Source organism: Indicator indicator, chromosome 16 (genome assembly GCF_027791375.1).
Source record: "Indicator indicator isolate 239-I01 chromosome 16, UM_Iind_1.1, whole genome shotgun sequence".
In the NCBI taxonomy this organism is placed as follows: Eukaryota; Metazoa; Chordata; class Aves; order Piciformes; family Indicatoridae; genus Indicator; species Indicator indicator.
The window spans coordinates 4,937,347-4,965,259 of record NC_072025.1 but is presented as its reverse complement, the minus strand read 5'-3'; the positions used below and the strand labels follow the sequence as shown (position 1 = coordinate 4,965,259).

At 39.7% G+C, this 27,913-nt stretch overlaps 1 protein-coding gene across 1 annotated transcript; it reads right to left on the bottom strand.

Annotated features, from left to right (window-relative positions):
• Positions 1–255: 255 nt before the first annotated feature.
• Positions 256–27,699, bottom strand: TBC1D2B (TBC1 domain family member 2B). Its single transcript, XM_054387942.1, has 13 exons — positions 27,337–27,699; positions 20,609–20,762; positions 15,706–15,871; positions 12,666–12,823; positions 12,281–12,507; positions 10,918–11,310; positions 9,504–9,614; positions 8,241–8,434; positions 7,028–7,522; positions 5,156–5,273; positions 4,482–4,667; positions 3,429–3,550; positions 256–451 (listed from the first exon to the last, which is right to left on the bottom strand). The coding sequence occupies exons 1-13, from the start codon at positions 27,697–27,699 to the stop codon at positions 256–258; spliced, it is 2,883 nt and encodes a 960-aa protein (XP_054243917.1).
• Between the last annotated feature and the right edge of the window lie 214 nt (positions 27,700–27,913).

The following is a 27,913-nucleotide window of genomic DNA, read 5'->3' as shown; positions in this document are numbered from 1 at the left end:
ATCTGGCAGTTCAGCTGATGGACTAAAAACTGAGACTGATGTTAAGTGCTCTACATTCAATTCTATTAACATAAATGTAAACAGTGTTTGGCCTCCATACAAAACAGTGTTTCTGAGAGTGCTGGGGTTGGGAAATCTGTCCTGCATATTTCCAAAAGCAACTAGTTTACATTCTGTTTGACAGGATTTATAAGGTGTTTTGCAGGTTAACTCACTTTGGTCACAATCCCAAAGAGAAGTTTTTGTTGAGTATTTTCAACTATCCTCCTCATCATCACTAATAAGGTCTCTCTTTTCTACACAGGTGTCTCGTTCACGTAGGAAATCCTCACGAATGGCTTCTAGTTCAGTTAGTTCAAGACGTACTTTCTCCAGATGATAGGTCCTACGGTTCCTGATCTGACGTAATGGAAAGGGATTCAGGTCTCCAAAAGCAATAGCAGTCAATTTCCTACAGGATCACACAAAGTTAAAAGACAATATTTTCCATTTGATAATTTTTTAAAATCAGTTTTGGACTTCATCCATAAAATATTTAGGATATGGTTCATATCACTGGTCTCCTTCACATACCTGACAGGTCTCAGATGGCACTGCAAGAAAATTCTGTAGAGCATTCCAGTTTTAGAGTAATTTCAAATGACAAAGTCTTATAAAATGTTCAACGGTTCACAAAGCCATCAGCGAGCCTACAGTCTTGACAACACTGAATAGAAGATGTAAGCTTGGCTGATTAGAGCTTTGTTGGCCAGACTGAATAATCATATATCCAGTTACCCAATTACAGACTGGGTAACTTCCTCCCTACCACTCACTGAAACTTTTTCAATCCCAGGACACTCAGCAGAAGTTGTCAAAGGTAATGAAGTGGTGTAAGATATCAGGTAAAGCCTGGGATAATACAAATACAGACAAGGATAATACAAAACTTGTACAAGCCAAACTTCATGATACAGTGAGAAAGCTCTGTGATTCTGCTGGCTGGAGCACGGGGATCTCTGAGCTTATCAGATCACATAGCAAAGCACCACAAGAGCATCCATCACCACTCCAGGGTCATGCTGCATCACAGTGTCATTCAGCCACAGCAAAACTACTCACTGCTCTGCCTAACCAGTCCAAAGACAGAGTTAACTGTGTCGTTACGTTGTTGATGTGTACAGAAAAATCCAACAAAACAACCAAACCAACCCAAAACAACCAAAAAAACCCCAAAACAATAACCCCCACCCAAACCACACACCACCACTCATTATTTACTAATGGGAACTGGAATTTAACTTACGCTCATCCGATAAGTAAGGCAGAATAACTATTAAGAAAATTCACTTGGACTGTTTATTTCAGACTAAACTCTCCCTATGTTTGCATATTTGAGTTACCAAGAACTATTTCCTGCTATTTATAAACAGAACATATTCCAATAGCTCTCTATCTGTGCACAGCATGACATGGAACACAACTTCCATCTGTAGAAAAACATCTCACTGTGACACTCTGTAACCTACAGTATAATTACGCATGCCTGCAGAGACTTTTCTCCACCAGAGAGCTTAAACTTAGAAATTCTGTGCAAAACAACTTTCTAACACATTCAGGACATCTCTCTAATGAATTCTATAAAAATAATCTTCTGGAATTTTTCCTTTACAACAAGATGATTTTCTGTCCACATCAGGAAAGACATTATTCTACATGCTTCTGTATTGTTTAACTTCTGATGCTGTAAAACCTGTACAAAAACGGCAGAATACAAAACCAGGTGGTTTGAATCAAGCTCTATCAGTTCCAGCAGGCAAACTTATGTCCCCTAGGTGGCACTACACCATGACTTTAAACTTCCATGCCTAAACCCCAAGGAAAACAGGTTTACTAACCAGCAGAGAATATTTGTATTGTAAATACCTTTAAGCACTTAATTCTGTCTTCGACTGAACTCACTACCTGCCAAAGGTATCCTAATTAGCTCATTTTATTAACACCAAAATGAGATCTTTCAGCAATATTAGAAATTTCTTAAATAGTTTATTTCAGCACCAGGAAGTTTAGACAGGGCAGCCAAGACATAATTTCTGTTATATAATTGGCAAAGGACAGGAAAACCCAAATTCTGAAGCTCCAATTAAATACAAAAATTTTGTTCAAATTAGGTAAGAAGAAAAAGATCTAATTTATTTTCCTCCTTCATCTCCCCCTTTTATTTTCACTCTTTAGCATCCAGTGATATTGTTGTGGTGCTACTGGTACTACAATAATACATTTAATTATAAACTATTAAAAAGCCCACTTGCTGATTATAAAATACCCACAAGTTTGTTTTATTTATTGTTTGCTATTAAAAAAAAAAGTGTGCACCATCTCCCAAACATCAAGTACATAGTTATCTGTCATCCCAGATTTAGAATCAGAGTCAGCATTTATTTTGGTAACAAGCAGTTGCGAACAACAACTGCCCAGCATTTTTCAAATCAAAGTGGGGAGTGCCAAAACACAAAGCACCACGTAATTCCTCTTCCAGAGTTTTTGGAGAGGTTTCAGCAGAGGAAGCAACATCTGCTACAAGAATTTTTACCATTTAATCTATTGCAAAGCATTCCCCCTGCATCAGTCTCTCAATTCTTTTTAAAAACACAGTCAGTTTTAACTTCTCTCTAGTCAAAATAGAAACATAGAAAATAAAAACAATAAACAGCTTTTGCAGCAGGAGCCAAAAGACACACCTAAATTAATATCAAATTTATTACAGTAAAAAGAAACACCTCAGATTCCAGTTGTACTAAACTCAGAATCAGTGAGTTTCAGTATCTGTGCAAAATATTTTCAGACTTAAAGCAAATCCCAACATGACTTTTCAAGATTAATATGCTGCTCCACAGTCTTGAAACTAGGAACCTGAAAACATTAAACTTGAATTTACATATTGTAACTCCTGTGAAAGACTAAAAAACAGCAGATTATCTCATGTGGATTAATTCCGCTTCAGTGAATATCTTAAAATCAGATGGAGTTACATGACATTACCTAGGCACTAATGATGCAAAAGAGATTGAAATCTAGCAGGTGATAGCTCACGTTTTCAACGCTTGAGCCAGGATGAGTTTTTATTTATGGTAAAACATTTCACAACATAAGCTGTATCTGCAGTGCAGAGGTAAATGAAGCGTTGCTACCATGTCACAACTGCTAAACACAACCAACTTGGCAAAGTAATCTCTATCAGACCTAAAAGTTTAAACGTATGCATTCATCACTTATGGGTTTGCCTCTGCTAGATGAAACTATCAATGAGAAATCTTAGTAGTTGGTTTCACCTTGCTGCCTCATATCTACATTAAGATCTAGATAAAAATTAAGCAAAATAAACATGACATACTTCTTCCATGACCCACTACCAGTCTTTCAATTACATGTAAGTTGGAGGTACCCACCTGGCATCAAGTATGGTGCGTGTAAAGTATCGAAGGTACTTGAAAATAGACATTGAATCCTGCAGTTTCAAGATTTCCTCTTCTTTATATTTAAAAAGTGCGAGGGCAAATCGGAATATTACCTAATAAAATTACATACAAAGTTTAGTTCTTAGCAGGAGCAGAATGCATTGCTTCTCACTACTATGTCTTATGAACTCAGAAGTGCTACTCTTCCTACAGGCTGCACCTGAGCTACTTCATCACATGGCCCTCTACCTCCCCTTCCCTACTACTCACTGCTCTACTTCCAAAAAACTTCTCTTTTGGCCTCTAACGAAGACAAGGTGTTCTGCACTTCTACCCAGAATACAATATTGGCTGCCTTCACAAATACCATAATGCTTAAAACTGATCTGAATGAACACACAAGCAAAATACGGCAGCATGTTAGAATACTCAGATGATACCAACAGGAAATCAAAAAAACACATCTTAACTCCCCCATTCTCTCCAATTCCCTACTTCTGCTTTAGTAGTATTGTGTTTGAGCCCAACAGGTTTTTTTACTGCATGGATTTAATTTCACTGCAGTTCAACAAGTATGAAACACAGAAAAATTTCACCCCCACCCTTTAATTTATGAGAGTGCAGCCCAGATAGTCATTGCTTACATTTTGTACTTCAACTATCTGCAGAAATAAAAGTTACTTGCTGCAGAGGCAAGTTAAACATTACTACTTGGTTGCAACTAATTTTTACGTCTTTCCAATATTTCTAATTGCTGCCTCCTTCACTTAAGCTTTCTTCTTTATAAGTAGCTCTTATTATGATATATTACTTAAAACTGATTGACAGCTGCATGTAGGCATAAACACCACTGCCTGTAGCTTTATTTTTCAAAGGTAAAATATAGGTGGGTGCTGAAAGGAAAACGTTTAACATTTAGAATTCTTCCATGTAATTCAAGCTTATAACTTGAAGAACACAGATAACATGGAAAATGTTTTGACTGGTTTATGCACCTTTCCTCCCTTTGGAAAAAAACCCAGCAACTTATCTCATTCAGCTCACCTTTGGTCCCTCATACAAGAAGGAGTCCCAGATTTTGAAAAGGATGTCGCTAACCACACTGTCCACAAATACAACAAGGAACCAGTTGAAAGTTATGAGCGTGTAGTCAACTTTGTATTGCTCAAAATGAGCATGCAGTCGTGGAAGCTTCTCACTCATTAAATCCTTGAATACTCGCTGATCAACCTGAAGAGATAACAAATATGGCATTATTGCTCCTGATTTTACAACACATATTCAAAGCAGGGCTGTTAATCTGTAAGTGCAAGCTCTTGAAGAGCTAACGCAGGAAATCTTTTGCTTCTCAAGTCACCACAGCCTTATAGATACTTGCAGACACTGTGTTCCTACTGCAGGAGCACCAGAGCAGTGAACAAGCTGGGGAAAGACTTGAAGGGAGGAGGCAGCACATACCACAGCCTCACTTGGAAGCAGAGAAAAGCCACACCATATATGTAGTTCAGAAGGAGTTAACAACCAGAGCTCCAAGCAAGTCACTGAACTGTTACTTCAGTGTTGGCAGTTCTTGTCCAGACAAGGGCCCTGGTGCCTGGAACTCACATCTGTCAACTCAACACATCCCCCAGAAAGGCCTATCAGCCAGCTTTAAGCGAAATTTTTTCAAGAAAGGTTGCAGTTTACAGGAACAGCCTTTATTTTAGCAGAGTACATACCTGAGATCCTAGCAGTGTCTTAGTATAATAATCACGAGGCATGAAAACTTCAACTATTGTTACTAGACACCAAAATGCATCTTCCTGTTCCAAATACAGAAGTGCAATGGCTACCAATCTGAAAAAAGGGTTTATTGGGAGAAAAATATTATTATAGCATCACAAAATGGATTTAGAACAAGTACAGTAAAGCCTTTGTTTCTGTTCAGCAGAGACAAATTAACAGGAGAGCACTGAACAGCAAAATTGTTAATTAAGATGGGACAGTGAGCTGTCTTCTGAGCCATGCCAAGTATTTTTATTGAGTTCAGTAAAACATTTAAAGGCAAAAGCGAAGTGTTTTGCTAGAAGCCATTTTTCCAGGAATTAAGGTAAAATAATTGAGAGCTTCCAAGTCCTAAATATACTACTCTGACTCCCAGACTTTTGTCTTTCCTTATTGAAGTGGAGAACTTTAAGTTTAGACATTTGGTTTAAGTTTAGTAAAAACCTTTCTAACAAGTTCTTTACCTTACTGAGTATAAAGTAAAATAACACTTTTGTCTTCATCTACCATTGTTTTAAAGGAAAGTCCTTGATTTTTTTTTTCAAAGACTAAACTTGTTCTAAGAACTTCTTAAAGTGGTAAAAAAAAAAAAAAAAAAACCCCACACCAAACCAAAACAGGCACCAGCAGTATTCCTGGTTTTCCCGTTTTCAGTGAGTATTATGGAAGAGAAATAGAACAGGTAACTTCCTGTTACTGATAGCTATTTGAATATGAAAAATTACATTCACTGTATTTCTCCAAGTAAACCTGGTTTACTTGGGGGTGTAACAACACAAACTACTCACCTTACTGAATAAGGTGACCACAATTTAAAAGCTGTAGATGACTAAAGCATGGAATAAATTGCTAATATGCTTTTAACTTCTGCAAGTATACCAAAATGCAGAATTATTTACAGTAAAAAACAAAAATACCCAGGAGAAAATGCTGCTGCACAGGAAGTTCAAATTTAGCAAAAGCATTTCTAACACCTAGTCACCACAGACATTGCTCCAAGTCTGCAACAGCTGTGCTCTTCACACATTTTCTGATGTACCAGCAACAATATTAATAGTACAAATGTATTCTTTACCTACAAGATGTAACTGCTGGTGATGAATACTCAGAGAAGTTCTTACAATGTTATTCACTACCTCTACTACTGCTACCACCTCGCTCTCTCTGCTACATTATCACTGCCTCTATTGTACTACTTCCTCGGTGCAGTTTCAAATAATAAAGGTGCATTAGTTCAAAAGCTCTTTACTCTGTTCTAGTACATAAGTTACAATACTATAGATACCAACTTCTGCATGATCATGGGTTTGAGAAGTATGTTAGATTAACACACCTGCTTCAAATACCACTACAGATCTCACAGTGCCAAACTGCTTTGGCAAATGACTTCAAATTTTTCTTAGCACTGTAACATGAGAATCATCCTTAAATTGATTAGACATTCTGACAGAAGATGGAGAGAAATGTTCAAATCTGTGGCCTTTACAAAAAAGCTAACATTTTTGCACACAAAACCAAAAAGATACCCTACAACTAACATGAGGGCAATATACAACAACATTTCAGTTGCCCATTTCTCATGCAAGTTAATTTCAGTTCCAGTCCTTTTGCCAAGCTGATTTTCCAAGTTTCATGATCCAGGTCTTCTGGTTTCACATCTATATTTGTTTTTTTGTTTAAGTTGTACTTACTTGCTTATTAAAACATTATGAACATACAACCCGTAAGGCCAATAGCTGCCCAAAAGCATGTTGCTATACATGTGATTTGAAAGGCTCATTAAGCATTTCACTGCATAGCTGTAACTCCAGGTTTCAAAACCTTACCTATTGAGCCCTTGGCAATACCCTATATCGGGATTTCTCCAGGAAAACGCCAGCAGCACGTTTCGCAGCTTCTGGATCCCTTCAGATGTTGGGGAGGAATAATGTTTATTGTTTGGCAAAGTCCTCAAGAGATCCAACTCAATTTGTTTAGATGCAGGATTTTGTTTCTCCAGAGCATTTTGAAGCAAGGTTTGGAAGTACCCAGGAACAGTGCTGTCCTTGAATTTTTTAACATGGAGATTGACACACCATTTCCATATCTTGGAACGATGTTCATGTGGAATTCCAGATCGTATAAGATTCTTCAGTTCTACACAGCGAATCATCTCTCTATTCATTGTGCTTGCAAGATAGTTTTCCCATTTTACTCCTGTGGAGATCTCTCGATTTTCACTAAGAGAAAGCGACTTCAGGTCCAAAGCTCGTGATTTTGCTACTAGTTTCTCCTCATCATCATCCTCTGGGACTGTCTGAAAACCATATATATCATATTCACTGAAATGGAGGGGAAAAAAGAAAAAAAGGCGTTTAAAAATTAGTTCAGTAGCCCTGTAACTCATCCTGTTCTCATCCTAAAATTACTTCAAGTATCTCTCAAGCCACTCTCCATAGTTTTCAAGTTTTAACAACTGTTAAACATTGTTCTAAAGTATATCTTTCATTTAGTAATTGTTTTTCTAATTCCACATACAAAGGACTTCATATCCTGAAATATTTTGTAACACAGATTAAGCAACTTACGAGCACAGTCAAGTTCAAATACAAATCCATGTATTCAGTAGTGCTCACATTCAGCAGCTATCTGGCAACATTAGAGGGTAAATTTTCATAGAATCATAAAGGTTGGAAAAGACCTCAGAGATCATCAAGTCCAACCTATCACCCAGCACCTCATGGCTAATTAAACCATGGCTTCAAGTACCATGTCCAATCCTTTTTTGAACACCTCCAGGGACAGTGACTCCACCACCTCCCTGGACAGCACGTTCCAATGGCAGATCACTCTTTCTGTGAAGAACTTACTCCTCACCTCGAGCCTCAACTTCCCCTGGCGCAGCTTGAGACTGTATCTCAAGTGAAACAAGAAATGTATTTATACAGCCAACAGGATTTCACGACAATACTGCTACCCTATAAGGGTATATACACACCATTGCCTGGTTTCCAGTATTGGAACTGGGCCCATTGACCTACTCTAATAGGACCAAATTACCTGACCAGGTGTGGTTTGAAAAAGGCCTGTTCTGGTTGTTCGCTAGTTTCTGCTTTCAAGGCATCTTCCAGTAACTGCGTGATGACCTCACGAGCAGGACTCTGTTCCTCTGAACAAACAGGAGCTTTCATTTCTTGCAGTAGGATCAAGTATTTACTTTCTATCTGACAGAGTTTGGCTTCCAAGCTTGTATACTGCAGAAAACAATACATTAAGTCTTCAGAAACTTACCTTGTACTACAGTTCTTTAAAAATCTGGTTTAGTATTAATTTATGTGGCTTAAAAACTTGTAAGACAGGAACAGTTAGCTGTACTTTCTCTTCTTTTGTAGTACCAGAGAACATAAAGCAACCCTTATATGTGGAAAATAAAAACTACACATCCATTTAATTACATTACTGTAAAATTCTATATAGGAAAGAAAGCTCAGATACTTGTGGCTTTTTACAGCAAGGCTTTGAAGGCGGAGTAGTAAATCATCAGAGATTTTCTAACGTGTTCTCTGTGCAGAAAATCTGAGCAAACTTTAATTATCATATGAAGCACAACTCAACCACTTTGTGCTCTTCAATCAACAGCTTCAGTCAATGCACGTTTGAACAAAAAGAACTTAAATAGCATTCTGAAAACAGGAGTTCAGCAATACCATGTAGAAATTGTAAACACACACTTCTGTGCCAAAAATAAAGCACTCAGACCTGGCTGCTGTGGGCATCATTTCCAAAACACAGAGCAAACCCTACCAAACCACAGCTACAGCTATCTTGCCTCAGCTAGAGTCTGTGTGCACTTTCCCTAGCCCCAGGCAACTGAAATCATCAGTTACCTACAACTTCTCTACATCCAAATCCATCTAAACAGAAACACGCTTCCCAAGTTGCATTCACCACACAATAGTCATCCCTCATGCTCAGAAGAAAGCTCTGCTCAGTGACATATCAAATCCTTACACATTCTATCCTTTATATACTTTGAGAAAATTATTACACCCTTAATTCTGAAGAAACAATATTTTCAGAAGCATACATGTGTGTATGTTATGAAAGTTCCACTGCTTAACATGATTTTCAAGTCCATTACTTCTTCCAAGAAATCTTTCAGAAAGATTAGTCTGCAAGGACTGGGTTTGGCCTTTTTTTTTTCCTTTACTACATTTAACTATTACATTTCTGGTCCACTTTTTTATTCCATGTGTAGATTTACAGTGAATTTTTGAAAACTGCTTCAAACATTGCGAAAACAAGATGCTGTGTTAGTCTGACCTTTGCCTGCCATTCTCTTTCTCTTGCTTCTGCATTTCTTCGTAAAGCAGCAAGTTCCAAAATCTCCTTATTTAAAAATTTGTTCTGGGTCTTATAACCTTGAAGATTGTCCTGTTGAATGAAAAGCAAACTGGATTTGTAATTAAAATATCTTACAAAAATACCTTAGAATACAGCACAAGCAACTACTAATAAGACTTATCGTCAAAAAAAACCCAAAACAACAAACCCAAACAGGATCAAATGAAGTATTATTTTTAATATTCATGTAAGTCGAATGCAAACGCCAAAGACAACCACAGAGGTAGACAGTGCAGTGCTGTGCCTCACACTTGCATCCCTTCCAGCACTACATACCCAGTAGAAGGCAGTCCCAGCTCTGCAAGGCTGCAGCAGTGGGGAGGAGAATAGAAAGGTACATGCTGAACACACCAGGGAGGGCCATGGTGCTGCACATCAGCCAAAAGCAAAGCACACAACAAGCAATATAAGAAGGAGGGACAAATGGCCCTTGAGATTTGGTTACCCTCACCAGTCCTCATTTAAAGTACAGTTTGATGTCTGCCTCCATACAAATACATACATCCTCAGCAATTACCTTCCTTGTGTAGTCCACTCAGATCCAGGCCACAAATATTAACTCTAAAACCTGAGACTGTGGGATGAGGACATGTTGGTACCCTCCCAATAATTACAACACTCCACAACACCTACAAGCTTTCTGCCAAGGCCACTGATTGCTCGTTTCAATTATATTTTCTAAAACTTCCCAGTCTCTGATATAGAGAACTATGGAAGCTTATACATATTTTACATGACTACGTTGTAATTCCAAATCCCTTAAAATACAACATTTACCCAAAGACAACAAAGCATGTTTAGAGTGAAGTGGAGAACTTCAGTAGCTCCATTAAGAGCTTTTGACACATACACTGAGGTAGGTTAGAGAAAAAGAAAACCATTGATAACACCTGGAGCAGCATTAGTAAAATGGTTCCTTGTACTTCTCCTTTTTTCTCCTTGGAGTTAGCCTTTGCCACTGCACATGCTCTTTGTTTCCTCACTTTTGGCAGTTTAAAAAAAAAAAAAAAAAAAAGCTTTTCTGGTTACTTTCCTCCATGCTTTTATTTTCCTGATCATTATTTCTCACACCACTCCTTCTCCACATCAACTGAATTACATAAATTATGGGGCACTGCACTATATATGTACACACCAGCCCCAAGTACCAAAGTCCTATTTAAATTGTCACATAACAGCTTAAAGTGTAGATTCCAAGCAGAGAAAGCCTCAGCTGATGAGGATCTTGGAGAAATGCTATAGTGATCTCCTCAAACAGTATAGCAGACTAGAAAATAAGTTCTTATAGGGAGTAGAGATTCCCCTATCCATTAGACAGGGGCACTGCTCTTACTTTTAGCCTGTCCAGCTCCTGCAGTTCCTTATTAGTACAGGTGGCCATGGAAGAATTTACTGCTCCACTTTGAGAGGAGGTAACGTCCTCACATTCACTGAGTTGACGAGAGAGTTTCATGATCACTTCATCTTTAGCTTGAATAGTTTCCATCAACATACCCAGCCGCTCATTGAGTTCTCCAACTTTACATTTCAGGTTCTTAACTTCCTGCTGGAGACTATCTTTTTCCAGATTTAACTTTTCAAGTTGGTTGTTGAGACCCAGTATCTGGTCATCTTTTTGGTGCAACAGCTCTAATTTATCTTTGGGAACCCCCTCACAAAGACGGCTTGTGAAGTATTTATCATATTGGGAAGATCGGACTGTTTGCTGCAGAAGTCGCACAAGTTCCTGAGAAATAAAAATAATACTAATAAAAAACAACAACAAGAAGACCGTAATGAAGTTTTAAGTTTCTAAGGTTTATAACTTACAAATCTAATACCAAGCAAAAGAAATCTTTGCAATGGGCTTTGCATCTGAATCATGAGTTTATAAAAGACTTCATGGTGGTGTTTGAATGAAAAAAAAAGAAACATATGATGTGATTTATAGCAGGCCAACACCTTACAGTACTGACAGGCCTATGCCAATGGCTTAAGTATCTTTCACTGAGCTAAGGATCCTGCCTAGAAAGGCTGTAACAGGTTTGAGAAGAGTAGTTGGCAATTCTGTCCCAGCAGCTACTTGCAAATTAGAAAAGATTTACTTCTAAGAAGCCCTGTTGTAAGAACACTCACCATTTGCACTATTCTATAAATTTAAGATACAAAGGAGGAGGACTTCAGTCCAAAAAATAACATTACAGAATGAAGAAGGGAAAGATAACTAACTGACCTCTCACCAGCAGGCAGAAATGGTAGAAGGAGGGGAAAAACAAAAACCAACAAAACCAAATGAAAACCAAACAAAAACCCACTGAACGCCCCTCCCCCCCCAACACAAAACCAAGAAAAAAAGGACTTCAGAAGTTCCTCAGTAATTACAGGTACTATGTACAGGCACTAACGGTGAAAGAAGCTGTGATAATCAATCAGGATCCTAACAGCAGACACTGATCAAGTTGGCTTCAGAGAGTAAGATTTATAAATCAAGTCAGTGAACACTGTACAAATGGAAGTTTTGCTCAGGGAGCTAATCTTCAACAGCTGTAAAACTTTATCCTTCTTGCTTTAAATCTTTTTATAAACAAGGGTCATTTAGCACCATTTTTCTATGACAACTAAGCAGCTCAACGCAGTTAGGCAGCCAGAAAGCCTAAACTCACAACCACCTGCCAGATCCATTTGCCTTTGTACACTTTGCCTGAAGGCTTAATTACCTTTTGGCTCAAAAGATCTTTCTTTAGCTTTTCCAACTCCTCTTGCTGGCTTTGATACTTCAGTTGCAGCTCAGAGACTAGTTTGTTGCCATTACCAGCATACCACTCAGTTGGAGAAGAGTCGCTGCTGTTCCGGCTTTTGCTCGATCCAATCATGTCTTTTAATGGGCGCCTTGTTTTGTGTGGAATGCGGCCAAATTCGAATGGAAAAGCTGAACTAGTCAGTCCTGCATAAAACAACTTCTTCTAGGTCAGTTCACTTAGTAAAAAGACATTTGAAAGCATTCAGATTTCCTTTTAAAAATATGCTCATTTAAATCAGGCTTTAAGCGGCATTTAAACAGCCCAACACAACAGTGTTAAACATGCCTCATTTCCCTTCTACCTTTACTTCCTTCTGCTAGGTGTTTCCTCTTTTCTTCCAGGGCCATCGAGTCCTCCAAGTCTTTTGGGGTTGGATCCAGCAATTCCCACTCTTCGGTGGTATAAAAGATACTCTTGCGGTTTTCATTATTTCCTTTCCTTAGAGAGGACATTGAATTTCTGAGAAAAAGACAGAAGCTTCCTGTCACAAAGGTTTCTCCACTTGGCATTCTTTTTATTAAAGGGGTTTTCAAGACAACCACTGCAGCTGAAACAGTGCAAACTAAAAATAAGCTAAAAATCAGACAAACCTAATACCAAATAAAAGCTCAACCCCCCCCCCCAAAAAAAACAGAAAGCGCAACCAAACAGCATCTGCTATCAACAGCACTATGACTCAAAACCAGAAGAATTCTCTCCGTTTAACAGTATGTTAATATCTAGGAGACCACTACAGTCTTCTGTGCTATTCTAGCAAGCATCAAACAGAACATCATGCAGTCACAAGGCATGTATGTTACAGCTTCATATTCTGGATTAATGTCAAACAGGATCACCCAAGAAACCTGTGGCAGCTGAATTGCTGATGACAGACTCCTTAAATGTTTTCTTTCCTAAGGTGGAATGATTCCAATTATCTGCAAGAACATTTCAGAGGCAACCTCTAAATTCCAGCCAGATAATTCTATGGAAGAACAATACATTTCACAAGCAAGATGAGGCTACCCTACCCAGCTTCCCCAACAACCATCATGCAATCAGAAACAATTAAGTCAACACTTATGTCCACGAGTATCGATGTAGTTTAGTATTATAAAGCTTTCACCCAACTAGACAGAGAGATTACACATCAATCCATATGAATCAGTTTAGTATTTTAGGTATAAAGTTGGAAATATATTTAGTATCTCAGTGTTTTATGCATAGTCTGTATAAGACGAGGGCAAACAAAGATGCCTTCAGTCAGCCACATTCACTCTTCGTACTCTTCAAACCTTAAGCAGAAAGTAACCAATATTAGACATCTTAAAGATCACTTCACGATCCAATCCAGTCTTTCAGCTTCACAAGAGATTTAACATCTGAGCAACATGAACTCCAGTCTACTTATTATGTAATGCAAAGTTCCTATGGTCTGGAAAACTTATAAATAATCAAGTACAATTTTAAAATAATTCTAAAGGCCATTATCAAAACTATTCAGACTATCAATTTGCAAACCTGGCAAAGACTGAATTATGCTACACATTTAATCTTATTCAACAAAGAATCCACAATTTCTGTTCAGGCCAAGAAGCCTCACTTTATCATTCAAGCCTTCCACTGAAATAAAATAGATGAAATTGGGTGATGGCTGACATGTTTTCTAATGCACTCAACATTACTTTGTGTCACCTGGGATCTCTAAAAGTATTCTCACAATAGTGGTTGACCTCCCACCACCATGCAACTCCACACAACTGCCTGTTCTACTCTTGGTCAACTTCAGTATTTAAAGCCTGTCTGAACAGCACCTTTTAAAGCTTGAAAGATCTCAAAGAACAAGAAAACCAAATGACTTCTAGTCGGCTCCCAAAACTGCTGTTAGGCCCATGAATAATGATAATTGATGATGAATTTTTCAAAGCTTTTGCATAGGATTGTTAACGGCACAGAAGCACCACTGCTTCATTGTTTTCTATTAGATTAAAAGTAGGTAGTAGAACTTAAAACACAGTATTTATTCTCCTAAGCACAGTATGACAAGTACAACTGGGCAGACTATGCACAATCTGATCATATGATCTAATCATTCTGTATTTTTAGATGTTTGAGGTTTATTATATGATTATGGAACTTAAGGTTACTATAATTCAGTAAGTTTCCAAGTCTACAGTCTGCATAAATAAGAGATACAAGTAGCTGACAGCATAAAGATGAAAGAATTCAGACCTAAAGATCTATGTGTCAATTAGTACTTGAAAATAAATTTTAAAAGGTAGAAAAGCACATTTCAACTTTAGTTATTGTAAACAACTGTTTGCAGGCAGCTGTTTACAAAAGCCTGCAGCGACAGGACAAAGGGCAATGGTTTCAAACTAGAGAAGAGCAAATTTAGATTGGGTATTAGGAACAGCTTCTTTACTATGAGGGTGATAGAACACTGGAACAGGTTGACCAGGGAGGTGGTTGGGGCCCTATCCCTAGAGATATTCCAAGTGGTACCTGACAGGGCTCTGGGCAGTCTGATCTAGTTGAGGATGCTCCTGCTTACTGCAGAGGGGGTTGGACTAGATGATCTTCAGACATCCCTTCCAACCCAAACCATTCTATGATTCTGTGAAATACACACAGTTTAACTCAAAGACATATTCCTCCCTTTTTCCCCAATTACTTTACCACTACAACCTAGAATGCAAATGCAATTATTATAGCAACAGCTTCTGTCAAACACATCATAAGCTACAGCTCTGCACTGTGGGCTGCAATACCCTTTCAGCAGAAGATCCATCGATGTGGGCAAAGCGTAAAAACATTTAGAAAGAAACTGAGAAACTGTAACAAGAGATCTGAAAACCAGTAGGACTGCTTTCCTTAAAGCAATTAATACTAAAGAGTAAACTCATTAAGAATGAGGGGATAAGATGTGGTTTTGCTGTTCCTCAGAAGGGCTCTGATACAGAATTCAAACTACGCCAATTTCAAATCTCTGCCATGTGCTTTTATTTTTTTTTTCTTAGAAAACCAGAATGATTTATATTGATATTCACCACTGAAAAATACTTCACAAGCACAAAATACTATGATTGCTCCAATGTTAGCAATTAGCAGTTCCATTAGACAAGGAAGGATAAAAGACAGAATTAGCTGAGAACATAATTGACACCTTGCCCTTTGAACAAGAAAGTAGAACAAAGAAACAGTTTACTTGAAGAGATACTATCCACTGTAATGATCCATCCCAACACTCCCAGTTCTTCCAAAAAGCTCCACCTACCACATCCACAGGTCCTTCACAAGGAGACAGTCTCTTCTAGAAACTAATAATCTCATGATAACTTTCTCTCCTGCTCACAACTTACTTGATTTCTGTACTCCATTGTTTAAGAGAGAAATTGATGGCACTCGGTTGGACTGGTGCAGGTTGTGAAGCTGCTTGTTCCCCCACCAGGTCTGTAGGGGAGGTCTCCACAGCTAGAATATTTCTAGCTCTCTCTGCTGAAGCATTTTGACTTAGGATACTGAAATCTATGTAAAAAAAAAAAAAAGAAAAAAGAAAAAAGTAGAGAGAAACAGAAAAAGGGCAAAACTTTCAGTAAGTATAAGAATAGTGACTACATAATGTCATACACTACTAAGGCTGCTAGTAATGTAGATAGGGTTTTATTTTACATGGCAACATAACATTATAAAACAGTATGTTCAACTAAACTTTCAAAATAGCAAAGTGAGCTCTCACTGCAGTCACATACTTCTGATAATAGGACTCATGTGATGCTCATGAAATATTATTTCATAAGGGATTTACAATCTTAATTAGACAATATTGATTCATCCAGGTCAAACAACTATAAAGTCGTAAAAAATAAGGTGGATTAATTATACCCATCCACAAAATCCTTTTGCAAAACATGCTCAGATGTATCAGAACTCATAAATCAGCAACAATGTCACAAAAATACTATGACACAGCTTTCAGGGTGTGCTTCACCCTAAAAGTTACTGATCCTAAGTGACTGCTGCTCAAGTCAACGAGCTTGGCAGACTCCAGCCAGCTCTGTGCGAATGCAGCCTGGGTGCTCCCAGAGTCAACAACGTTAGTGTGGGCACTGCAGACACACCAGAGACCTACTGAATCAGCAAGGGTTTACTAACTCTGGTTAACCTGAACATAGCTGTAACTAAATTCTCCCAGCCAAACACTCCTGCATGCTTCAGCAAGGTGCAGAGGAGGCGCAGAGATGTGCAGCCATGCAGCTCAGGTCCAGCACTAAGCACATACTAGCAAGCATTCAGGCTCTGAACGGTTCCACAGGAATCTGCCAAGAACTGACACTAACCCTGAGCCAGAGCTAATAAAGCCAAGAGGACCCAAGAGTATTCACCAGAGCTAGCTAGGTATCAAACACTGCACACTACCCAACACACACGTGTAGGATCTGTAGTATTCATGTTACTGCAGTGTTTCCATTATTCCATAAGCTGGATAGCTTGCTTTCTCCCTCATCCCTCCTTCAGCAGGCAGAGTGAACAGGAAATTCAGACTATGGAATATACTATGAATAGCAAGAACATTATAGAGAAGAATAAAGTGTTTATGGCCTTCTACAAACTTTCTGAACAGGTGAGTTAAAAACAAGCTCAAAAGTCATTTCCAGACTCTTTTCCATGTAATTCAAACAGTACTAAAGTGGATTTTAAAAGTTTGAGGACATTCTCAGAAAGTAAGTACAAAAGTAATACAGTAGACCATCTTCTGACTTATTTATCTGCAGGAAGGGAAAAACCCTGGCAAATCACAATACCGTGTTTCATAGAATCATAGAATCAGTCAGGGTTGATTCATAGAATCAGAGACCACAAGGCTCATCCAGTTCCAACCCCCCTGCCACAGGCAGGGACACCTCACACTACATCAGGCTGGCCAGCCTCATCCAGCCTGGCCTTAAACACCTCCAGGGATGGGGCCCCAACCACCTCCCTGGACAACCCGTTCCAGGCTCTCACCACTCTCATGCTGAAGAACCTCTTCCTCACGTCCAGCTTGAATCTCCCCACCTCCAGCTTTATTCCATTCCCCCTAGTTCTATCACTACATGATATCCTAAAAAGTCCCTCCCCAGCTTTCTTGTAGGCCTCCGAGTGTTTAACACTGGTGATTCAGTCTTTGTTTTGACCACTACCTGGCACTAGCAGTAAGATCATCTTTAAGCAAGCTGTACCCTCACATTACTCATCACACTGTTACTTAGCCCCTACCAAAGATCAGAAGTAAAAAGCTTTGCAGGGTGCTCCAAATGCCCCCATCTTCCCTCATTATCTATCAGCAGAGGTCTGACTAGGACAGACAAAGGTGTGAAATCGTTTTCCCCTGCCCCGAGGACAGTAATAAGCACTTATCATCCCTGCTGGATGAAGGCCTCACTGGTATTTACAGGTGTGGGGAGAAGCCCTCTGTGATTTGGCAATGTGATAAGGGGGATATTTCGCATTTTGGCCTGGACAGGTTGTCTAGTAACACATAAAAAGGATGAGCAGAGAGCAGTCGGGGCTCTCCTTTTTCTGCTGCTCTCAATTTTACACCACTCACCCGTGTTTTGAGGCCTGCTCACTTCAGCTCTGCCATTTTGGGCGCTCATCTCTCGTCGCTCTTGCCCATTTCTGCCCGGACCAGCCTGCCAGCCATGGGACCTGCCTGCCACTGCCAGCCCGGGACCGATCCTGCCTGGGAGCCTGCCAGCAAAGCCGTGAGTCTGCCTGCTTGGGACCTGCCTGCCGTTTCCTTTCTCCCTGGGACCGATCCTGTGAAGGCGTGAGCCTCGAATTGGATTACAAATCGGCAGTTTCTGAAGCCTGTCAGCAGAGAGCGCGAGCTAGGCACCGTCTCCAAGTTCCTACTCCAATTTTCTGAGTAAAGCCATCCTTCTCATATCTCCCTAAGGGTTATTGGTCAGCCTTTTGATTTATAAGCAGGTGAAGCTATTTGTGGCTTAGCCTTGTCCAGTCTCTGAACTCTCCAAATCGTATTAAAAATTTCCGTAAGCATCCTGGAAGAATTCGTGACTGAATAGAACCTGTAAATAATTTTTAACAGTTTTGTACAGTTTTGGAGTGGGGTTTTCAGGAAAGTAAAAACAACTATATTTTTATAATTCCCGCCTTGTTAATTTAACCCCAAACTAATACAGAAAGACAGAACATTTTGTGACAGTAACAAACAAAAGACAATGGACCTTGAAAAATGGTGCATGAAGCAGTGCCTTACCAACTAACTCCATATCAAACACTTTTGGACTTCGGCTGTTTGAGCTGAATAAAATTCAGCTAGGTTAGAGAAAACTAAATTTTTCTCATATTAATCGTCTATTAAAGAGAAAAGATAACATAGTAAGTTTCAACTAAAAAAAAAAAACCAAAACACAAACACAGAAAATCAATCAACCAAAAACCCCAACCACCACCCCTGCCCAAAAAATTGCTAGGTCTGCCACAGAGCAGGAGGGAAGGAACAGCACTACACAGACTGCAGGGACAGCAGGTTCACTTCACACCACATCTAGGCTCTGAGCAAATAGCACAAACCAAGAAGAGAGATTTGGGGCCAAGTTACATATTACAGTTTATCTGATTCAACAACAGTCTGCTGCCAAAAGAGGGCAGTCCTGCCTGCGCCTTCCTGCATTGAGATATTATGCCTTGTTCCCTCCCCACCATGAGCTCTGAAAGTCGCCTGATTACGCAGGAAATACAGTCCATTCAACTATCTAGCAGATTAAACCCTTCCTTTCTGGCTAACTTTTGAACTCAATTAACTTAGCACAGGGTCACGCAAACACCAGAAAAGGCAAGAAGGGAGACTACATAGCAGAGAATGAGAAGCTGAAGACAGAAATGAGAAGGCTTCACAGAGGAAGAGCCTGTTAAAAGTGCCAGCACCTGCAAGTTGTTAGATCTCTGCACACCAACACAGATGTTTTTGAAGCACGTGGTTCGATAGGCTGCTAACCAGACTGCTGCCAGAAAGGTGTCCTCAAACTATCCCACTTTGCATTCCCAACAATTCTCTTGGGCTAATCCTGGCATTCATCTGTCCCTACCTACAGTAAACCATGTTAGGAAGCTGCAGTGGCCAAAAATTAACCTGAAGAAAAAGATGCTTCCTGCTAGTTGCACTCTCTGCACTAGCCTAAGGACAGGTGAGACAGGCACCAGTGCTAGATCAGGGGGAGAGCTGGGCGTTTCCGAAGCAGTGACTCGCTGTAAGATCGCTGCAGCCAAAACACCAAGCTGAGCCTCTACCAAAACACAGGCTCTGAAGCCAGCTGTGGTTGAGCAAGCAGCCACAAACAGACTGCTCTCAAATGAAAGCAGTAAAGTGGGTCATACAGGACAACACTGCAGCATGGCATCCGAACTTGGGGAGAGGACGGGAGGGTGGGGAAGAAAACAGCTTCACATTTCTGGGTTTACAGTACAAGCAAATTGAAATCAAGAAAATATAAAATCTGTTAATGAACTGTGACTGACTTGAAGACTGTTTAAACCCAAGAGAGCTTTACTAACACATCTAACTTGGCACAGACAGGATTTTACTTAGTCTTATTTATGGATTACAGAATTCTTTTCTGCAACGATCCCAGAATAAAACACCACAGAAATGCCTGAGCAACATAGTCAAAAATGCATAAAAAGTTTCTACAATACACTGATACAATTTTATTACTCTGACATCAGTCTACTAGTCTAAAATTACATTTTGCTTGGCTAAAGGTATTATGGCAACTGAGTAGTATCAGTGCAAACCATCAGGCAAGAAATTTTAAATCACAGAGCCACCACACCATACTTTTTCAGGAACAGACTATGGTTATATAGAATGCAAAATAAATCTATTCTTATTAATAATTGCAGGTGATATCGCAGATACTTAACATACTAAGCTTTTAAGATATTGTAATCACTAAAAGACAACTTACCTAACCTAAATCATACTTGGCCACTTAATGAAACCTTGTCACAGACCTTTCTAAAACTCCGTTTTTAAAGAAATCAGTGGGTTTTTTAAGAGGTATGAAATCACACCAAAATTTAATGTTAAATAATTTTAGCATCATCAACACATGCAAAGCTTACGTGTGGTTACTTGATAATGAGATGTGACAAAAAATACTAAGACTGTTCTCTATCGCAGTGTTGTGCCCTGGGCTGACTAACTGACATGGAACAGAAACAGGCATGCTGATTTTAGTCACATTTTCAACCTACCAGAGTTGTCTTTGGCAACAAGACCTTTGGAAAAGTCACTTGGTGTGGGGGAAGTTCGGCTGTCCCTTTTTGCTGCATCAAGGTTGTTACAGTACTCCCACCTCTTCTGCTGAAGTTCCTGAAGCCAGTATGTCATATCCTGACGAGTTGCAGCCTACAACACAAAGAACCAGAGCACTGATGTGACCGCTTTGTGTCTTTGGTATATGAATGCAGTAATTTCAAATGCAATAAATAAAAAAAAAGCAATCTAAGTAATTACCAGACTAGCAAGGTCTCACCACCTACACCCACTATAATTTAAAAGAAATAACCACCAATGTACTAGGTGTACCTTGTGCACACATACACAGCCCTGACTTTCATGTCAAATCCACTTTCTTTTACAAGTAGCCACATGAACATTTTTTTTGCCAGTTTTACACTCAAATATTAGGAAATGCAGCAGCATCTTATACTTTACATATAAAGTAGTATTTAAATACAGAACTACAAATCTGTATCATGAATAAAAGGTCCCATACACACTCAGGTGTAACTAATGTGAATAGGTACTAAGACAGAAAGAATTCAAACGCATCTTAAAATTTCAGTACGAATCACAGCTGCAAGAGTCATATCAAAGTGCATCAAATATCAGCCTAAAGATATTAAGAAGAGATTAAGTAACTGACACTGCAAGGGCTCACTTGGAGAAGTTGCTTTTACACATCCTCAACCACCACTCTAGAACAAGCACCTGCCACTAGTAACGTGGTACATTCAAGAACAAGTTCAGTGCTTGTGAAGAAACACTCAACCAAATCCTTCAGCTTGGAAGCACAGAGTGCTTACCTTTCAGCCAGCCTTTTTCCTACCTTTTCCCCAGGTACTTGGTGGCATTATCAATGAAAAGCCCTCATTACTTGGCCAAATGACTGTGCTCATGCTTTAAAGACAACTTATTTTCAAATAGTTTATTGATTTGTTTACAACTGAAGAAGGTAGTGTGCAGGGGACAGCTGAAAAAGAACCAAGAGCAACAAACCTTCCTTACAAAGGAAGTACAGTAAGTGCTGCACAAAGCACAAAAATGACACAGATCTGTCTTCATTTTTGATAGGAAAATGCTTTTGGTCTAGTCAAACAGAATATCTATTTAACATCATATTCTGACCCTGAGAGCAGCTAATTGCAAGACTGAACATAAGCAATACAATGAGAACTGCTGCTTCCCCAGGGTGCTCTCTCTGGCTCAGCAATCTGCCATCTTAGTGTTTAGCAAACATACAGACAGATTTTTATCTTGCATGAGGCTTTAACAACCACAACATCCTACAGCAAATGGCGCTGAAGCACTATGCAAGGAAGTTAATCAGAAAACACAGTTACTGCTAGAACTGCTGCTCCAGTTTCTCTCAGTACATCCTACACATCAGAAAATAAGATCAATCAACCAAACCGTGATACAAAAGGACACTGCAGGTTCGCAGGCAAGAAAAATACGTAAGAAAGATATTTCTTATCTGAAATGGAAATCAGTTTCTTTTACTTATTCTTGCCTGCTCACAGGAAACAGGAAGAACACATTTCCCTTATTAAAAAGACATGGGGAAAAAAATAGTTCAGACGTGTCTGAAGTTTCCCAGAAAGTGGCAAGGAACTGGACACTGGGATACATCAATCCAGACAGCCATCACTGACTGGCAGCCTTAGAATTACCACAGCAGCAGGACTTAAGCCTACAGACTCCAGTCACTTCTTTGCAAAGAGCAAGTATCTTTCCCTTCCATGTACCACAAAACAATTTCCTTTGGAGTTTTATCCAGTGGCACATCTTCATTTCTGGTAAATCTGAGAGTCCATATTCCCTTAGAATAGACTTGCACATAGGCCTTGTACAGCAAGGTTTTACTGTGCTCCAGCAGAAACCCACAGAGAATTCACAGAGCTTCCACTACCACAGGATGTAGCACTTAAGTGGTTCCCTTTGCTACCATAACATAGCTAATGAGGCAATTCAACCAGAATCAGTCTAGGTTACACCTACAATTAACTTCTGCCCATGCCTAGTTCAACTTAATCAGCCTTTTTCACTATTTGTCCCACTATCCTCTCCCCAACAGTCTTTAGAAAACCATTAAATTATTCTATTGGAGTTGCTCCTTCTTACTCTTAATTTGCAACTGCACTTGTTCTCCGATGGGCAGCAGGTACACATCCTCAGTTGAAAAGTGCTGTCATTGTGACACATCGGGTCAGCTTGCAGTATGGTACTTCAATGTGAAACAGGGCAGTAAAGCTGTTCCTCACTCTCCTATTTTAAGTCATTTTCTCAAAAATTTCTCAGTTCCGTGCACTGCACTCTGCCTGCCTTTCTCCCTTCATATACACAATCTTCCTTCTCTTGAAGTTTTCCTCTCCCTTTGAACAGTTTTCACTAAGTTTATACAGATATTATTTACTTTAAAGAGTACCCTGAGAATCTCTGTTAAGATGAGTTTTGTTTAAACCACATTAATCTTTGAAGTCTTTTTTTTAAAATTTACATTAAAAAAAATAAAACCACCAAAAAATAACCACCACACACATACTATTTTAAGTCTCATTCTTCACCTACTCTGAAACTAGAGACAAATTTGCAAACATCTTTTAAATTTACTTATCCTGTCAAGAAAGGAACACTTCCACACCTGCCCTATTACTCATGACTTCTCTGAGTATTTGGCTACTGTCCACCATAAGACACGGCATACTTAACTAGATCTTGACAAAAAAGCCTTCTTAGTGCTAAACTGCACAGCACTGCAGTAAGAAAAAGCCTCAGCTAGCTACATCTTAATGGAGGCATTATTGTGAAAAGAAAAACTACCATAAATGTCATCTGAACTGGTGCCGGGTAAAGAATTACCATTGCAAACTTACAGGCAACAGGAACAACAAAAGACATTAAGTGAAGAGATGTACACCCCCAATGTATCTTTCAACATAAATGATTGAAAACTGAGGAAACTCAGAAATTCTTGTCACAATCCTTCTGTGAACATGGATGAACTCTCCCTCAAGCTTTTTCATAAAAGGGAACATCATCAGCAAGTTTGCATTTCTTAGGATTAATCAGTCTTCAAACAGTAAATCTGGAGCCAGATAGATTTTTCTGGAGGGCAGTTCTAGTTTTAATTAAAGCATTACAACCACTAAAGAGGAAAAAAAAAACCACCACCAAAACCAAAAAAAAAAACAAAACAAACAAACCCACACATGCAAACAACAAAACCAACAGAAAGAATCAGCTCAGAAAACATATCACCTTTACTGCTGAGCTACCTTCTAAGCCAAGATAGGGCCTAAGGGTGTTAGATGCCAATGCAATTATATTTAATCTTGGGGCACCACATTATTAATCATTGTCACATTCTTTAAGATCACTGACAAATTTACAGTAAAAGCTCCTAAATAATGCTGATCTCACTAATTCTGGTCTTCAATACTTTCAAGTATCCGTGTTTCAGAAGTTGCAGTGTCTACATTGTTTACTACTTGGCCAATAACCAAAAAAAGTTTCTTTTCTGCAACTTTATGTTCTGCTCCTCTCCCAATTCACCACTGCTCACAAAGAAGTACCCGCAGTAAGTGACTAGACACACAAGCTGTCAAACATCACTGGTCAGTTTCTCAAGCAAGTGAATGTGCCATTACCCAAACAAGATATTACTTTAAAAATATATGAGAAATTACCCCTTTGTTCATTTATATGTATTTATAATGCTAATTATTCTCTCCATGAATGACAGACTTCACTGTGCCAACACAGGCAAATACTCACTTGACTATATTGCCAGCATTCTGCATTGTAACAAGTATTTGCAGGATCAGGTCCTTCCCATTAAAATATTCTGAGACATAATCTGTGCATAATTCATGAAGCACACAATTTTTTCTGCATCTTCACATAAAGTGATGGCATTATTACTTATTTTGAACGGAAAAACTTTTTATACATACTTTACTTTTTGTAGTGAACTTTAACTGCTGGAAATCTATAGAAAAACTACAAACATACAAGTATCAGGTTAGCTATCCACATTTCTAAACTATGAACTATTTGTCTTATGTGCCATAAAGGCTACAGTGTAATTTTCCTGACATTGTTCTCAAACAGAAACAACTCCCAAGTATATCATACAGCCCTCATAAAACTGAGAAACAACTGCCAAGTATATCATAGACCCCTCAGCTCCTATTAAATGACAAAGACTGAGCAATCCTGATGGTGAAATCATTACATTAACAAAAAAATGAGGCATTATGAAGAAATAATGCATTCCTAAACAGTGCCATCATTTCAATCTGGAATTCCAATTGCTTATTTCTTACTGCTCTTGTAGGCTTATAATGCTGTATGGGAAAGACTAGATCACAAGATGTGGAAATTCTGAATAGGCAGCAAACTGAGGAAAACAAGGCATGTGAGCTAAAGGGTGAAAACTACATGAGATTTGACTTGATTCCTCGTGCTCTCTGTGTAATGTCTTCTTGACAGATTAAATCATGTTTGTTTTCAACAGGAGCTGGATCAGTCAGAGTGGGGAATTTTCAGGGGTTGTTTGGTGCATTTTTTTAAAATTTATTATCTTGAATTCATTCTTAATTCTATGTGTAACTAATTTAGTTTAAAAATATTTTTTAAAGCCTTAAAAAAAGTATTACAGCGGGTAGAAGAAAACTAATTCCAGCTGCAAAAGCCTTATCCCTTGATGAATCACACAGCCACAGAAAGCCAGATGGTCCTGCATATCCCACAAGATTTTAATTAATGCCTTATTTATTAAAATACCTACAATTTAAGAGCATTTTTATGAACAATCACTTGGCTGCTTTCGGGCAATCATTGTAACACGTATTTGGGGCTTTTTGTGGGGTTTTTGGTTTGTTTGGATGGGTTTTGTGTGTGGTTTTGGGTTTGGGGGGGGGGGGGGCTGTTGTTAGGTTGTGGTGGTGTTTTTTTGGTTGGTTGGTTGGTTTTTGTGGGGTGTTGTTTGTTTGGTTTTTTGCTAATTACAGAAATGACCTTGACTTTTCTTAACCTCTTCTTAGTCCCTCTAAGGGAAACATGCAGGTTTCCACGCAGGTGCTCTCCTAGACAATACAAGAGAAAACTGAATACAAGAAGTATAAGCAGAACACTAACATCACAGACTAAAAGATCCCAAGAAAAACATGAAAAAGAAATTCCCTGTTCTTTTGCTTGCACGCCAATGTTGAGTAGAATTTGTGTCTTCCTGACTGCAGAAGACACCTGAGGCTGCTGCTAGAATACTGTTTCACAGGTAAGTTATTATTATACACCTGGCATATTCTTTTTCCACTATAATCTTAATCACAATTTACGTTTCCCAACAGAAGCCCTCCTATTCAGAAAGAATCCTCAAAACAAAAGGTTCATTATGCGTTTTCCTGGAGATGTTCATTAAAAAAAAAAAAAATCATTAAATACTAATTAAATTCCATCAAACTTTAAACTACCAAAAAAAAAAAAAATACAACAAACCCAAGTTGACACCAAGTCTGAAGTTCTAGCTTCTGCAACATGAACGTTCAGGCTATAAAGGCAGATGCACAGAAAGCAATAAAATCTTTGGTGATGGCTATACAATGAAATCGGTAGTTTTTACACAGGGCTGCCTAACTGCTGATTGGACTGCTTTTCCTTAACCAACTATACTTATGATTATTATCAGACTAGTTTTCCAGTTAACTTGCTTATTTCTTCAGTAAAGTATGTTAAAGCTCTCTTCTTTTGCCATTTACATACATCAAAACAAAATACTGGAGAGCTTTACACAATCATATTCTACAATCTCAGCATTTATTATCATTGCTCAAATCTCCACTGATCAGTTCATAAAAAAGATCTTTTCCAATATTCAATAGGAAGATCTGCTCTTTTACTCTAATAAAACTTTATAGGTTATACTCTAGCATTAAAGAACTTCCTGAAAAATAAAGTTCACGTGAAAACTCAATGCACATGAACATTCCTTGTAGAAAACATATATCTTAGTAGCAATCAAAAATAATGGATACTCAAAACTTACTTCTTCTTTATTGAGTGGAAACGGTTTCCTTGTGTTTTTTTCCTAGGTATGACAACAAAGATATGTAAAAGAATCCTAAAGTTTACTTCTCGTCCTACGAAAGTCTGCATCCTTGCAAACACAGTGAGATAAGCAGCCTCTACTACTATCAGGAAACAATTCTCCCTCCTCCTCTTCCTTCCTCCCAAGGCAGTCTACATGAAAACTTCTGATATGCATCATCTTTTCTAAGTAAACACCGCAAAACTGAAACGCAACCCAGAAGAGTTCCTTGGAAATCTTTTTTTTTACCCCGACGTTTCCACAGAAGCCCCTCAGCTAAGCCCTCCCTGCTGCAGTGGGACTGTGCTCACCACAGCATTTTCTCCCCCTTCAGAAGAGCACTTGAAAAACAAAATCATGAAGGAAAACAAAAAAGAACCCGAGGCTCAGGATAGGCCGGTATTACCGATCTGCCCCACGTTTGCGAAATACTCCTTTTCTGCTTTAGAAAGACCACACGAACCGCAGCGAAGAGCAGACCCGCCAGCGCAGACATCAGGAAGGCACCGAGACCGCGGGGGAACGGCCAGCACCGCCGCGCCAGGCAGCCAGCTACATACACCGCCCGCCTCAGCGTTCAGGGGCCGGGCCGAGCCATTCCAGGCCTACCTTGAGCACGGCGACAGCGCCGTTGGGGCTGTGCACCTCGAAGGCGGCGGCTTCGTCCCCAGCCGCGGCTCCGGCCTCGGGCTGGTGGTAACTGAAGCAGGCGGAGGCGATGTCGAGGTGCCCAAGTGGCAGCGCCTCCTGCGGCCCTTTGAAATAATAGAGATAGCAGCGGCGGGAGTCGAAGACAAACCAGCGGCTGCGGAAGCCACGCAAGGGGCCCTTTCCTGACAGCTTCTGTAGGTACCCACAGAGCTTAGGGGTGGCGGGGCCAACCTGCTCCCGCACCGGCCCGCCGCCGAGCCCCGCGCCCTCCCCTCCGGCCCCCGCCGAGCCCTCCTCTCCGGTCGCACCCGCCGCCGGCATCTCCCTGCCTCGCCCCGCCGCGGACGCTGGCTCGGCCGCCGCACAGGGATCCGCTCAGCCCACGCCGCGCCGCCTCACGGGACTTGTAGTGCCGCGGCGACCCGGCCTGCCCCGGCCCGCCCCGCCCTGCCGCCGCTACCCGCGGCCAAAGCCAAGACGGCCCCGTCAAGCGTGGCTCCACTGCCCATCGAACAGAGTCCTGAGGGGGCATAGG